The 15,038-nt window shown below is 35.7% G+C and overlaps 1 protein-coding gene across 9 annotated transcripts in view; it reads right to left on the bottom strand.

Annotated features, from left to right (window-relative positions):
* CADPS2 (calcium dependent secretion activator 2) overlaps positions 1 to 15,038 on the bottom strand; it is a 573,333-nt gene that overhangs the window by 4,826 nt on the left and 553,469 nt on the right. For all 9 annotated transcript variants that reach the window (XM_045388493.3, XM_045388491.3, XM_065542514.2 and 6 more), the window contains one exon: positions 1,244 to 1,348. In XM_045388493.3, the coding sequence (XP_045244428.1) occupies positions 1,244 to 1,348 (105 nt within the window). The remainder of the gene's footprint in view (positions 1 to 1,243; positions 1,349 to 15,038) is intronic.

The raw sequence follows: 15,038 nt of genomic DNA on the forward strand, positions 1-15,038 counted from the left end.
ACTTTGGAACAGAACTTTCCTATTTGTGGGCCTAACAAGGATTAACAAGCAGGCGTAAAATAATTTGTATTCTAATTAGACTGTAGGAACCAAGGGAATAAAGAAAATATTTTAATGTGGCTAGAAATATCTTTTAATGATGTAACACAGTGGGTCTTTGCAAACTGTAGCATGTTTTCATGTATTAGAACCATCTGGAGGACTTGTTAATCTATAGATTACTGGGTTCCACCCTCGGAGTTTCTGATTCAGTAGGTCTGGGGTGGGGCCCAAGAATTTGTGGTTCTAACAAGTTCTCAGGTGATGATGATAATAGTAGGTGAGGAATGACACTTCGCAAACTACTGTGTATACTCATATATACACACACATACACATAAATGCATATATACACATTATGTGTGTGGGCACATACACACATATATACTACTAATAAATGGTACTATAATGAAAGTAAAAGTCTTTTGTTTAAATAAATAGGTGATTCTCAATAGCTTAATGTTTTCTGCCGTAAGGTGAAATTTCTGTCCCAGTTTTAAGAAAAGGTTAAACTTGGGGTAAATTTTGTGCTTCCATTAGAATTTACAAAGTGTGAAAAATTATGCATAATATATTACAGATTTTATTCACTAAACGTGACATGTAATTTATTAGCTTTTCTCTTGAAGAGTTAAAGTCAAAACGGCCTTGCCGAACTTACGTGACATCTATGTCAGTAGTTTTGGGTGGTCTCCAACACTCAAATGATTACCTTTTACATATAAGAAGGGGCATGCTTCCAAAAGAATTTGGGCAATGACAATGTATTACTTTTGTACCAGCATATAATAAAATAACTGAGACTCTCCTTATTCTTCTGGCAAAATATAGTTCAAAAGCCCTCACAATGATATATGATCCAAATAAATATGAAGTAATTGTATTATGAGAAAACATTTATATGCTTAAGAAAATTAATGTAAAATTATTGTGAACCTACTTCCTTCAGGTAACTGTGCTGGGGCTTTATGTATTTAATCTCAAACTGTGATTATTTGCGAGCAAATTTTTTTTTATTAGTACAAAAAAGATAAATTTATATTCATTTGTTAATCTAACTAAAAATGGAAGTAAACAGCAGCACAACATTGCTAATAAGTGATACTTTTTAGTTACATCAAATACAGTTTTCTTGTATGTCAGTATCTTGTCATTATTCCTTATAGCTTGGTGGGCAATTCATATCTAAACACATTTTGTTTACCTTCACAATCTTGATGAGCGTCTTCAGCTGGTAAATATGGAGCTGGAGGTCTAATCTATCAGTCAACCACACACAAATGACTTTCATGGAACTGCTGTACCATTGCTGGAATGGAGAATTGGGGCACAGGGGAGGAGAACAAAAAAGAAAACAACCTCTGCAGTATTCATTTAACAGATTCGGTAATGAGGGGGTAATAAAACACTCTGAAATGACCACAGATCAGCACTTGAAGTCAATAATGCTATAATTTCCTATTAACAGAATTGTATGCTTTGCTAGAAAATCTGTTAAGTTGACCTAGGCTGTTCTTTAAATGAATTAACATTACAGTCTTTCAGCTGTAACATATTCACGGAAACAGTGTTTTTGCACTTTGCAGCCTAGTGGCCTGCTTTGTAATTTGTAGGTAACAAAGGGTCCTAAATACATGTTTTAGGACTGAATGGACAGCCAAGCAGCAGGAAAAAAGAGGTAAATTATTTTCAAAGGAAAATTTTCTATTGGCCTGCATGTTAAATAAAAATCAAAAGGAAGATGTGTTATGCTATAAGTCATGTAGCCAATACCTAAAAATTACATTTTAAAGGAGCGATGGTAAAAAAAAACCAAAAACCAAAAACCAAAAAACAAAACCCTACAACTTATTAAACAGTAATCCTCAATCACACCTTTATCAATTAAATATTTACCAAGCTCTTTAAAACCATCTAAAATAAAGATTTATTGAGATCTTAGGAAGAAACATTATAAAGATTGAATTCTTGTAAGAATCACAAAATAGGTGTCAGTTGACCAAATTATGAATGAAAAGGATGTGTTTCATTTTGTAGTTTTCGAGGTTCCATAATTTTTCTGTTTATTACAACTCTCTTAAGAGAAAAACTGAAATTCTTCTTTAATGCATTTTTCTGCTCCTATATGTCTGTCAGTCGAGTAAAAGAAAATGTTGTTCCTATTTTCAAATAAGACAATCTGCCATTACAAATGACATTTTTAAGGGATACAGTGAATCAGAGCTAGGTTTTGATAACACTCTAAGAATAATGCTACTCATTCAGACAAAAGTGAGAAATATCAATGTCCACTCAGCATTTAGGAAATGACAAAAGAGTTTTTTAAAGACAAGAGATTTTGTGCCTTGTTTGTATATACAAACATAGTGACAGTCCAGATCACGTATGTGTGTGCATACGTTCTTAAGAATTTAAACACAGAAAAAAAAATTAGAAAAAAAAATTTTTCTACATAATAAAACCGTAAATTCAACTTCTAAAATAAATTTTCACTGATCCAAGTCTGAAATTCATCTGGATTTATATTTATAAATTGTATTGGATACAATTTAGTTTAACAAGAAATGGTATTTTAAGTATAAATTAAAAACGAATTTTACATTTTTACCATGCTTATTTCTATTAATTTGTTAGTATAATGAACATATATGCATCAAATGAGGTAATCTAATTTAAATGGATAACTGATATACTAAATAATAGCAATCAAATGGATAAATAAAAGCTTCAAGCTTTAAAAATGTGAGATGGATCATGATTTTTAGAACATATGTTATTCCTGTATCTAATTTTGCTCCTTCCTAATAAGCACTTTCTTAATATTCAGGACATGTAAAAATTTCAGCAATAAGTTTTATAAAACAAGACAGTCATACTCCAAAATTCCTAAAAAAGTAAACTTCTAGTAAATTCACTACTTTAACTGGCACATTAAGTCTCAAAATCTTTTATAGATACTTTAATTTCCAACATTAAATTCTATGCTACTTATTTCAAATTATTTACAGCTTCAACTTCTTGATTTCTATTTTAATACAGGCAGACGCTCACAAGTATTGGTGATATTGAATATGAGTACAGTTAATTGAGGCCCTTCCACCACACCACACTCTAGATAATTTGAAAGTGAAAATATTGTCCTAATGGATGTGACTCTTAAAAATTACAGTCATTTTGCACGGGATAGTAAATTTTTCTTTCTTGTTGAAGGAGAGAAAGTATATGTACTTTACGAAGTCTATCATAACATACTAGTTACTCTGTTAGACTGCGCAGTTACTGTAACTTGGTAAGTTATATAAATTTGAGGGAAATGAACAAACTTTCTTAAAATTACTCTATATGCATCTTTGTGTTCTTGAAAATCCTTATATAATTTAAAATTAACTTCATTTTTCCACCATATATAATGGCACTTATAATTAAGTGATAATTGAAAAGACATACAATGTAACACAGAAATCATTTATATATAACTTATTTAATACAATGCCAAAATGATAATTTTAGAGAAAAAGAATTTGGGAATAAAATGATCTAAAATTAACTGCAAAACAGAAAAAGAGAACTATTATTAAGTAAAATGTTTAAGCTACTTTATCATCATCTTACTTTGAAGGTCAATAAATTGTTCTATTAGCAAAAGCCTCTAAGAAAAACTTATTCTATCAAATACTAATGTATATTTTTGGCTCCTAAGTCAAAGCATTTTCAAGAGGCATTTCAGCTAAATTAAGCAAATGATTAAGGAAAAGCAGCAACTTAGCTCAGAATATGTGCTGCCACTAAGAATAGGCTAACAACTACAAAAATCCCACTATGACTGCTTTCTTGTATACACTAAAACGCAGACATACACACACGCACACACACACACACACGCGCACACACCTTAAACAATGAAAGCCACCAAAGAGAAACCTTTAGCACCTTCTTATTTCTAGTGCTGGAATTAATATGTCCTTCTTTTGACCACTGAATAGGGTAGGTACCATTTTCTCACACTGAGAAAAAAGTCAAAGGTAGGTTCTCTTCATTCCCCAACCCCCTCCACCAAACCAAACCAAACAAAAAATTGGAAAAGGGTGAATGTGCAGTAAAGTCTCCATGTTAGAAAGCGCCTTTTCACTTTGGAAAAGTTAATTTTATAAAACAACTTGGTTGACCATTCACTTTTCCCTGTAGGGGATGAAAAGGAAGGGGTGCCGCAGCTTGCACAGAAGGTATGGGAATGGCATTACTGCTTTATTCTTTGCCTTGGTCTACACAGGAATAAAGCAGTAAGTGTATATTTTACAAATTTTTTCTACATCAATCCATGACAGCAGCCTACCGCTTTAGAAAAAAAATATGTTTTTTTCTTCTTTTTGTGGTTCATTCAACTCCTGTAAGGGCATGCGTTACTCACTTCATTTTCTTGAGATATCTCTTTTAAAGCAAAAATAGAAGAAAAGGAAAGGCTAGGGTTGACTCTGTGAGACCCCTGTATTTATTCACACTTATTGTGCATGACTGTAGACTGGTAAATCATATTAGCAGCCCGTCTCCCCATCAAGCTGCTACTTGCTTTCCAGCCCTGGGAAGGTTCAACAAATCAACAGGAGCACGGAAAACAGAACATCAGTCTAATCTAGTGTTTAAGGTGAAGTTTTCAAACCCAATCTAAGAAGATCTTTAGAGCAAGCAACAAGCTGAAGGGCTCAGAAGGTGGTATTGACAATGAAAGAGTGTTGAAATATTGAGAAGCGCAGCACTTGTGCATTTTTAATAACAAGAGGGTCAACAAGGACACAGCTCCCTCAGTGCCAGGAGTTGCCACTGACTATGGAAATTGCCACACCAGGGCTATAAACGCTTGCAGTTCATCAGCTTTCTTAAACAGTTCATCAGCTTTCTTAAACACCCTGAACCCCCTCAGTGGACCTTTAGTCTTGAATTAACAAACCAAAGCAATGAAAGAGGGTGCAGTCTGAATGGCTGGCATTGATCCCCAACTGTGTCAGCACTGCTACAGGCCCTGAAAAACTCTTTCCATTGTCAATAGAAATTGACAAACCTCATCTCCTAAATAGTGCAGCTGAGCCAGGCGGGATCCACGCAGCTGTAAAGGGCTCTGCTCTTGGGGCCGGGGAGCACTAACAATAGAACAAGCATGAGCTCTTTGTCAGTCCCAGACTCGGCAATTTTCTAACAAGGATTAAAGTTGTTTCTCCGCAGAGCTGGTGAAAAGAGATTTAGCAACATACCGTGCTTTCTTCATGCAAGTTAAAGAGAAGTAGTTAAGGAATTTCATTATTCTGTTGACTATTGGAAATACAAAACAAATATATTAAATATGCACTCTCCTTTTTGCCTAATTTATAGCATTTTGAGGACGATTCAATTAAATATAACACGTATTGCCTGGAAACAAGCACTTCACCTTTATTTTGGAAGTTTTATTTTCAAAAAGTCCAGCTGCTTGCCACCTGGAATGAGGTCTCAATACATACTAATGCACAATGCCTTTAGACCCTCCAAGGCTGATATTCCTAAATCTGAATCACAAGACCACATAGGGTTTCTATATCATGGCTGCTTCAAGCAAATGATTTTTGTCAGAATGCAGCTTCTGATGATGATGGCAAGGTAAAAATAGCTGCTTCGCTAGGGTACAAATCTGTGATATATTTTCTACTTAAGTGTTTAGCTTTTTATTAATTATGAATTGGTACAACTAGCTGATGCATTTTTATTCTTCTCCAGCTATGCTTGTCTCAATAAGTGACAAAGAAAAGAAAAGAAAAAGAACCAAAGAACCAACACTTTTTAGTGAATTAAGACATGAAATGGCCATGTTTCCATATTATGTATTTCTTCATTTATTTCAAAAGAATCTGTATGTTTAGCAAGAGTTGAGCCGTTGTGTTAAAATGAAATAACGCCTAGAAAATCTCACCTTAGGAAATACATACCTTTTAAATATAAAGTTAAATTAAATGAAAGAACAAACAGTACTTTTTAAATAATGAAGGCTTGGATAAATTTGATAAATATAAACCATCCTGTAAGATCATTTAGTAGTTTTAAAGAGCAACAAAATATTTAGAAACATTAATGCACTACAATTCACCAGTATATTAAAAAGTAAATATGAATGTTTCATTATACATTGAGTGTTCATTTTGTCAACAGTACATCTATTCAATGTAACTAAATGTGTGGCTCTGTTTCACTCATTTCTCATGTCTAAGCACTAAAATGCAAATGTTATATTAATGGTAAATTTAATATAATAATATCAAGGTTCTTCCACCCTGTTAAATGCATCCCACTGAAACTATCATACCTGGTTCCATAAAACCAGGCACAAGCATTTTGCAAGTTTTGAGTGTGAATACTTTCCTGGCTTGGAATAGGAATAAGGGCTATATTTAAGGAAAAGTGAAACCAGCCTATTAGGGTTAAAAATACAGGAAGTGTTTAACCCAACCTATGCCAGTCACATTCCCAGCTCGATCCAGAGGCACTCATGGTGGGGAAAGAGAAGAGACTTGCATCTGGACATGGCAGCTGTGGGCTGGTTGTCAACACACCAGAGAAGATCACAAATGCAGATCCCGTGAGGGTAGGCAGTGCTAGCCCCTTTTACGCTACTATTTGCTTGATTGAGCCTGTTACACACTTTCTCTATGCCTCAGCTTTCTCATCTGTAATATGTGGGGTAGATTATATGAATCTATCTTTAAAATACTAAGATTTGAATGCTCTATAGAAATACTGAGTTTAAATTTGACTTAGAGGAAAAGGCATGATGAGCTTGTGATTCTTGTAAAAATGAATGGAAGAGAAAAACCCAGTTGTCATTCTGTTTTTACAGAATGACAGAATTCTTCCAGAATAAAGAAAAATCATCTAGAGTTCCAGAACTTTCTATTGTCTTTTTTTTTTTTTTTTTTTTTTTTTTTGAGATGGAGTCTCGCTCTGTCGCCCAGGCTGGAGTGCAGTGGCACGATCTCAGCTCACTGCAAGCTCCGCCTCCTGGGTTTACGCCATTCTCCTGCCTCAGCCTCCCCAGTAGCTGGGACTACAGGTGCCCGCCACCTCGCCCGGCTAGTTTTTTTTGTAATTTTTAGTAGAGACGGGGTTTCACCGTGTTAGCCAGGATGATCTTGATGTTCTGACCTCGTGATCTGCCTGTCTCGGCCTCCCAAAGTGCTGGGATTACAGGCTTGAGCCACTGCGCCCGGCCCTGTTATGTTTTTAACTTATTCATCTGGCCTCTTAATGTATAGACATAAAAATGAAACAATAAAGTATACTGAGGAATGAGATTTATAAAGGACTGTGAATTACAGATACTGTTTTTATTAGTATTATTTTTATGAATTCTAATTATAAAGGCATCTGATATTTATTTTATCCTTCATAGGAAGTGCAAGTGATTCAGTTAAAATTTCATTTAGGCCAGTGCAGTGGCTCAGGCCTGTAATCCCAGCACTTTGGGAGGCAGAGGTGGGTGGATCACTTGAGGCCAGGAGTTGGAGACCAGCCTGGCCAACATGGCGAAACCTTGTCTCTACTGAAAATATAAAAAATTAGCTGGGTGCGGTGGCGTGTGCCTGTAATCACAGCTACTTGGGAAGCTGAGGCAGGAGAATCACTTGAACCTGGGAGGTGGAGGTTGCAGTGAGCTGAGATTGCGCCACTGCACTCTAGCCTGGTTGACACAGCGAGACTGTCTCAAAAAACAAAACAAAACAAAACAAACAACAAACAAAGAATTCATTTAATTATTATGATAACATTGATGAAGTGGGTGTAATTATTCCCATTTTGCATGTCTGGAAACCGAGTTTACACAGACACAAAACTGAGTTTAGATTAAGCAATTTACTTATTCAAGTTTATACAGCAAGTATGACTTAAGTGGTAAAGATTTATATCTTATATTTATACTCCAGAGTCTGTGCTCATAACTCCTGTGTTATTACACTTCTCTTTAGAAGGACATCTGGATTTCTGTTTTGTCAATAACACCTTTGATTCTTAAGAGCAGTTCGGTGCTTCTAGCAGAAAACTAGGAAAAGTGTCATTAGCATTCATGGTCCTTACTGACAGTCACTGTAACATAGGATTGTGCACAAATAGAGAAGGTACCTATTAATTATTTAAAAAAAAAACCATTTAATTTGTTTTGCAGGTTGAAGCAGTCCACATTTCTAAAGATTAAACAATTCTGTAAATCCAATAATGTAATATACAATGTAAATAAATTCTTTGAAGAATCACACTCCTTATTAGGATAACCAGTCAAATGGCTATTATGCTATACATCTCATATACTCTCTTAAGATGCATTTTAAAGTGCTATACACCATAATGATTAAAAATACTGGAAAATATTTGTTCTACTGTAGCAAAACAATGCAATGTGGAAAGAAGATCCTTGGTTCATCCATAGTAGAACTCTATATATGGGACTTTCTTCATCATCTTTTTTTTTTTTTCAATCAGAACAGAGAAGCATGCAATTCATGCTGCTTTTTTCCATGTTGAATAAAGTCATATTCAGGGCAATTTTCATTTTTTAACTCCATCAGGAAGTTTGCAAATTAAGAATATCATGTCTATTAAGGAATGAAAAATGTAAAAAGTGCTAACATGGAGAAGGTTGGTATAAAATAGGTGCCTAATAAATGCTTGTTGAATGCTGAAAAAACTTCCCTATCTTTGGAGTTCCATACTTCATCTTTTAAAAAATACATGAATATAATAACAGAGATATTTACAGACAAATTAGATCCTCTTCAGTTATATAACAGAATAAGTTCAAAAACAGGACAAGTTCCGTAAATTGGGAACTACAAAAGCTCTTTTCAGTTCACTACTACTTCCAAAATTCCCTTCATTCCAAGATGTCCTCAAAGTAATAAACTATCTCTTTCTTCAAACTACATGAAAAGTATTTAAAAAATACTGTTCTTTATTATTAAATAAGCAAGTGCCTCTGCAAGTTTATTCTGTGGCTCCTTTCCTAGTACTAAAAAGACTAGTAATTATAAAGGGAAAATTTCAGACAATCAGTTGTTCTCCCCTCCCTTTCTTAGTGTCCTTGATGGAATGCATACTGGTTTGGCTAATCTTTTGAGTGAAGTGACTAGTTAATGGTTTGGCTCATTGATAAATCCAGTTATAATGGTGTGTGTACTAATTTGGGGTGTAAACATCATCTTTATGAACGATTCCTTTAGGCAGTATGACATTTTCAGCTGGTTGACTTATTTTGAACATAGTATATAAAATTTTGGTAAATATTGCATTTTAAATCCATAATATAGGATTTACATAAAAGTATATTGGGCTCTTGGAACTGCTATTAAATGGTACAACTTAGTCTTGAGATAAAACTCACACCTGAGAATCAGCTGTTAGCAGGTCTTTCTGCTTCAGTTTCCTTATAAAAATGGGACACATTCCAAAATCTTCTTTTAAGAGTTTCCTAAGGACAGGAGTAGACAGCTACCTTTCTGTTTCTGAGTCCCGGTGCAGTCCCATGGGAACCTTTTTCAGCAAAATGACCCACCTGCAGCTCTGCCACATGCTAGGCTTCTCTATATCCTCGGTCTCTGGGCATGCCCATTCCTCTGTCGGGACTTTATTCCCAACTACATCTCCCTGTCCAGATTCATGTCAGCCTTTAAGACTCAGCTCAACCATTCATTATCTCTGCTTTTTAGCCAATACTATCTCTTACTAGGTACAATTATGGGCTCACCTATTTTCTGCTCCTAGAACTCTACACAGGTGTCTGTAAAAATATTGCACAATGTAGTTTATGTCTCCCTCAATCAGCTGTGAGTATACACAAGGCTTTAACTGAATCTTACTTGTATTGCTATCTCCAGCCCTTAGTAGAATGTCTGGCACAGAGCATGCATTCAATTTTCATGAAAAGACTGCATGCGTTTAAGTATTTATAAATATAAAATTATATATATATTATATCTATAATAGTAGACAGGCAGCTTTTCAATAGACAAAGGACAGATGAATACTAGAGCCAGATCCACTGTTGACTTGAATCACATATTTCCTTAATAGAAAAATAATTAAATACATGTAAAGCTGTATAAATCATTGAAAAGTAAACAGTTGCATTTGGCCCAAAAAATTTAAAACAGGACTCAAATGGGGCTTAAAATGTGACAGTCTAATTTAATTCTAGGTGATGAATGAAATAAATGAGAAAGCACTATAAACTGATAAACTTTCAAATCTATGTACATATATGAGAATACACACACACACACACACACACACACACACACACACACTCACTCACTCACAAAGCTATGCTAACACTATGAGTTCAGATGTTGATGTACTCAGTCCTCCAGAGGTTATCCCCCAAGCAGGGAGCTGCCTGTCTAGCATATGTTCAGGTCTAAAGGTACTCATTCTGAGGCCATGGGGTATATTGGGAGGCATGGGTGGCTGTGCTGCCTGTGTATTTTCACCACTAAGTGACATGTCCTGGGTGCCTTCTACGCTTGTTGGCTTTGTGAGCTGTTTTTAAAGAAAGGCAGAAAAATATTGTTGTTGTGGAAATAGTGACTTCTGTCTGCAGGGATATAAGAGCTTGTTTGGGAGCTGATATAAGCCTGGCTTTTGAACTAAGAACCCAGGAAGAATTGAGAGCAAGGGTGTGCTCTTATCTCACAGTCACGTCATTTGATGCAGGTGCTAGAACTGGATACAAACTTTGTGTTGGCTCTAAACCTTTAGCAAGTTCACAATCATCCACTTGAAGCAGAGGGAGAAATAAACAACTTAATAGATTAATTATTAGTATCTATTTTGAAACAGAATTGACTTTCAGTTCACCAGAGTACTTTCATTTAAAAAAAAAATCTGTGGATAGCCATTCTTCAGATAAAAAATAAAACATTTTATGTGGAAATAAAAATTTTTCAAAAATACCCATTTGGTAAGCTCCCTTGTGGCAAGGACTTGGTCTATCTTGTTTAATACTGTATTTCCAGCCTCTAGCAAAGTGTGTGGTCTAAAAAGTGCTTGATAAATATAAGTTAAATGATTAAATAATTAATAAGAGGGGTTTCAACTTTCTATTCTCACTAGATTCCTACTGAGTCATTGTGACATAGATAGCCATTTCTATGGGCAAAGCCAAGGCCTGAAGTTTTAATCTCAACATTCCCCACCATTTTTTTACACATAGTAATTGAATGATGAGTTTGTTTTCTAGATCTTATAATGTAAAACATCAATGAAATGGATATTCTACATCAATCAACATGTACTTTTACTGCCTCAAAAATAAATATTCTACATCAATAAACTTATACATTTATTGCCTATCTTTTTTTGAGACGTAGTCTCGCTCTGTCACCCAGGCTGGAGTGCAGAGACACGATCTCAGCTCACTGCAACCTCCACCTCCCGGGATCAAGTGATTCTCCTGCCTCAGCCTCCCGGGTAGCTGGGATACAGGCATATGCCACCACACTCGGCTGATTTTTGTATTTTTAAGAGAGATGGAGTTTCACCATGTTGGCCAGGCTGGTCTTGAACTCCTGACCTCAGATTATTGCCTGTCTTTAAGATATGTAGCCAGTGAGAGAAAAAGTCAACAAAAACAAATACAGGGAATATATGGAACTACAGAGGTCAGTAGAGCAAAAGTATGGGAAAGTTATATATTGGAATGAATAAATAGAAGGCTTGAAAGAATCTTGTTCAGCCACATTCAAATACTGCATCCTATCCTTGACTCTAAACCCTAAGCATGACAGAGAACACTTTGAGAAGTTTCAAAGGACAGCCACAAAGATGATTAAAGGGCTAGAAAAAAAAGGCCTATGGAGTGAAGTTAAACAAACAGGGATTATTTATCCTAGAGTAGACAAGTATGACAGGTACCTTAATAACAGTCTTCATATTTAGGAAGGATTATTCCTTAGAGGATGCTGGCTACCTGCCTTTTGTTCTCCAATAAGAGAAAAGAGAGAAATGGGTTTAAAAATCAGCATGAAGAATGTAGGTGAGGTAGGGGTGAGAACTATTTTTTTCCCCCAGTGAAATATTTTATCTGTAATAAGAGAGCAAAATTTAGATGATGTGTTATCTAGGGCTGCACTAAGATCAGGAAATTCAGGGCTCTCTCTTACAGGTTAGGTGTTTATACAAAAGTTTAAAATTATTTTATATATAGTTTCCTGCAAATGCATTCAATAATCACATGTAATGATGGTTCTGTTGCTTCCTTACACAGATTTTTTTTTTCTTTACTTGGATTTAGTCAACATTGGTGACCTGGCTGCCACTGCTGTGCCCACTTGTGAATGGTCTGACCTTGCAGAAGGTGTGATTCACAGAGGGGAATACAACAAGCCAGCATAGAAAATGGCTTTAAAGCCACCATGCCATTTGTTTAAGAAGTTAGGATGGAAGGGATGGAGGGTAGTAGCTATCTGTTCTACGAAAACATTGCAGTGGTCAACGGATAGAAATGCTGGTCTCAGGGGAAGCCTAGGCATTTCCATGAACAAGGCACTAGAGACCAGTTGAAGTGCAAGCATGCAAAGTCACAGGCTCTACATAGAGAGGTCAGAATTTCTAGACCATCTTAAAGATGAAAGATACATGAAAGCAAGGCTAAAAAACTTTCAAAATGCTCAACATGTTCCTTATAATCAATTCAACAGTCTTTTATAAAATCAGTAGAGGGAATATTCTAATTTCTTCAGTGACTTAAGCCTTTGTTACTGACTCAGGTGGATGAACGCAAACATACATTTATGCAATTGGTGTTTAGAACAATTTCTCCATGAAAATGAAAGTTGTGTCACCTTCCATTCATCAAACACAATTTTACCATTGTTAAGAGAGCTTAGGTGATCAACATTTTTCTTTTTCCTATTCAAGCAAAATCCTCTGGTCAGTCTGCATGTGGAATTTCTTTTTTTTAATTCTAGGCACAATTAAAGGTGAGTTAAGGCTCTGGTGGAAATCTAAAGAGCATCAGCAAATCTGAGCACTGCTCAGCTTTTGAATTGCTTTTCTACTTCTCAGTTCTTTTAAATGGTTTTCTATGGCAGGAACATTTTTCTTAATTAGTCACAGCTAATTAGTGTTCTGGCATAGACAAGTAATCAGAAATGTCAGAGCTGCAAGGCTACATCTCCCTAATCCTTTGATAATAATTTAGCCTCCTGGGAGGGCCCCAAGCTGCGGTAAGTAGTGACTGACAATAAGGCAAAATTAGGTGGGCAGCAGACCATTAGGATAGAAAAATAAAAAGCACTACCAAATCCTGCTGAGCACCATCAGGCAACTAACTGCACTGCCAGATGAGGTGCCTGTTTAAGCCTGTGTTGTTAATTAGCTGATTCTACCAGACCTGCCACATATGTCCAGGTGCCTCATGCAAAGATGTGTATTTCTGGGAATGTGCCAAATGACAATTGTGTTCCATGATCACATTTCAAGAATCTAAGCAAGAAGTCCACATATTTCTTGAACATTCTTTTGAATTATCAAAGAAATAAGATCAACAAGCTATAATACACTTTCTGATTGAGTTTCTTTTAGGCAATTGGGCATGCTTATCTCAAGGTTCTCAGTTTTTAATTCACCAACAGCTCTGATTCAAATGAAGGCCTTTGGCCTCTCTGAACCACGTCTGGACTTGCCAAAGCTATTTTGGCATACACCATACATCAAAAGTTGATCCTTTTATAAATTCTTACACTTACAAATAATAACTTAACATTACAATGAGGATTATTAACTCAAATGAACCAGACAACTGTAATTCGAGAGCAGAGGTTTTAAAGAGAAACAAACTTTAAGGAAAAAAAAAGCTGAGGAGCAGCTCTGTATGGCATCTACTGAGGCAGAGAAGACAATACAGAAACAGGCTTGGCTATGACTATCTTAAAACAGGCCAAACAACTTCAGTTTGAGTCCAAATACCATAAGTAAACCAAAGCAGGATTATATACAATGAAACACAACAATGACAACAGCTGGAAAACAATGTGTTAAAAGCAGCTAAGTAACACGTTGCTACAACATGTGAGATGAATGAGACACTCCTCCTATCATACATATAACCAAAAAGTTAAACTTTTTATCTACCTTTAGTACACAATGAGGTACTGAGGTACACAACACAACGATGTTTAGAAATAAATTACCTCGGCTGGGCATGGTGGCTCATGCCTGTAATTTGAGCATTTTGAGAGGCCAAAGTGGGGAGACTGCCTGAGTTCAGGAGTTCGAGACCACCCTGCGCAACATGGTGAAACCCTGTCTCCACTAAAGTACAAAACATTAGCCAGGCGTGGTGGCACACACCTGTAGTCCCAGTTACTTGGGAGACTGAGGAAGAACTGCTTGAGCCTGGGAGGCAGAGGTTACAGTGAGCTGAGATTGCACCATGCACTCTAGCTTAGACTACAGAATAAGACTCTGTCTCAAAAAACAAAAACAAAAACAAAACCCCAATAAATAAATAACCTCAAACGGCCTCAAGTACATCACTGTACTCATATCATACATCCCTTTCTACTGATGGAAAAGGAAAATAATGGCTATGACATGGGAATAATATTAGTATTTTAGTGTTGATAGGAAAATCATGGTTGGGCATACTGGTACAACAGTTAATTATTATATATAATAGTACTTTTATACAAAAATAAAACCAAAATGAAAATACCCTAATGGGAATCTATACTAATTTATGAAGACCATATAACAACTATACAGTTATTAAAAAGTGAAACATAATTGAAAAGAGGAAAACTGCTATTTTAAAACCGACATTCACATGTAAGAAAGTTTCCCATTTTTCTTTTTGAGACAGGGTCTTGCTCTGTCAGCCTCAAACTCCTCGACTTGGATGATCCTCTCGCCTTAGCCTATGAAGTAGCTAGGACTACAGGAACACACTATCACGCTAGGCTAATTTTTATATATATATATAATATATA

Source organism: Macaca fascicularis, chromosome 3 (genome assembly GCF_037993035.2).
Source record: "Macaca fascicularis isolate 582-1 chromosome 3, T2T-MFA8v1.1".
NCBI classification, from domain to species: Eukaryota; Metazoa; Chordata; class Mammalia; order Primates; family Cercopithecidae; genus Macaca; species Macaca fascicularis.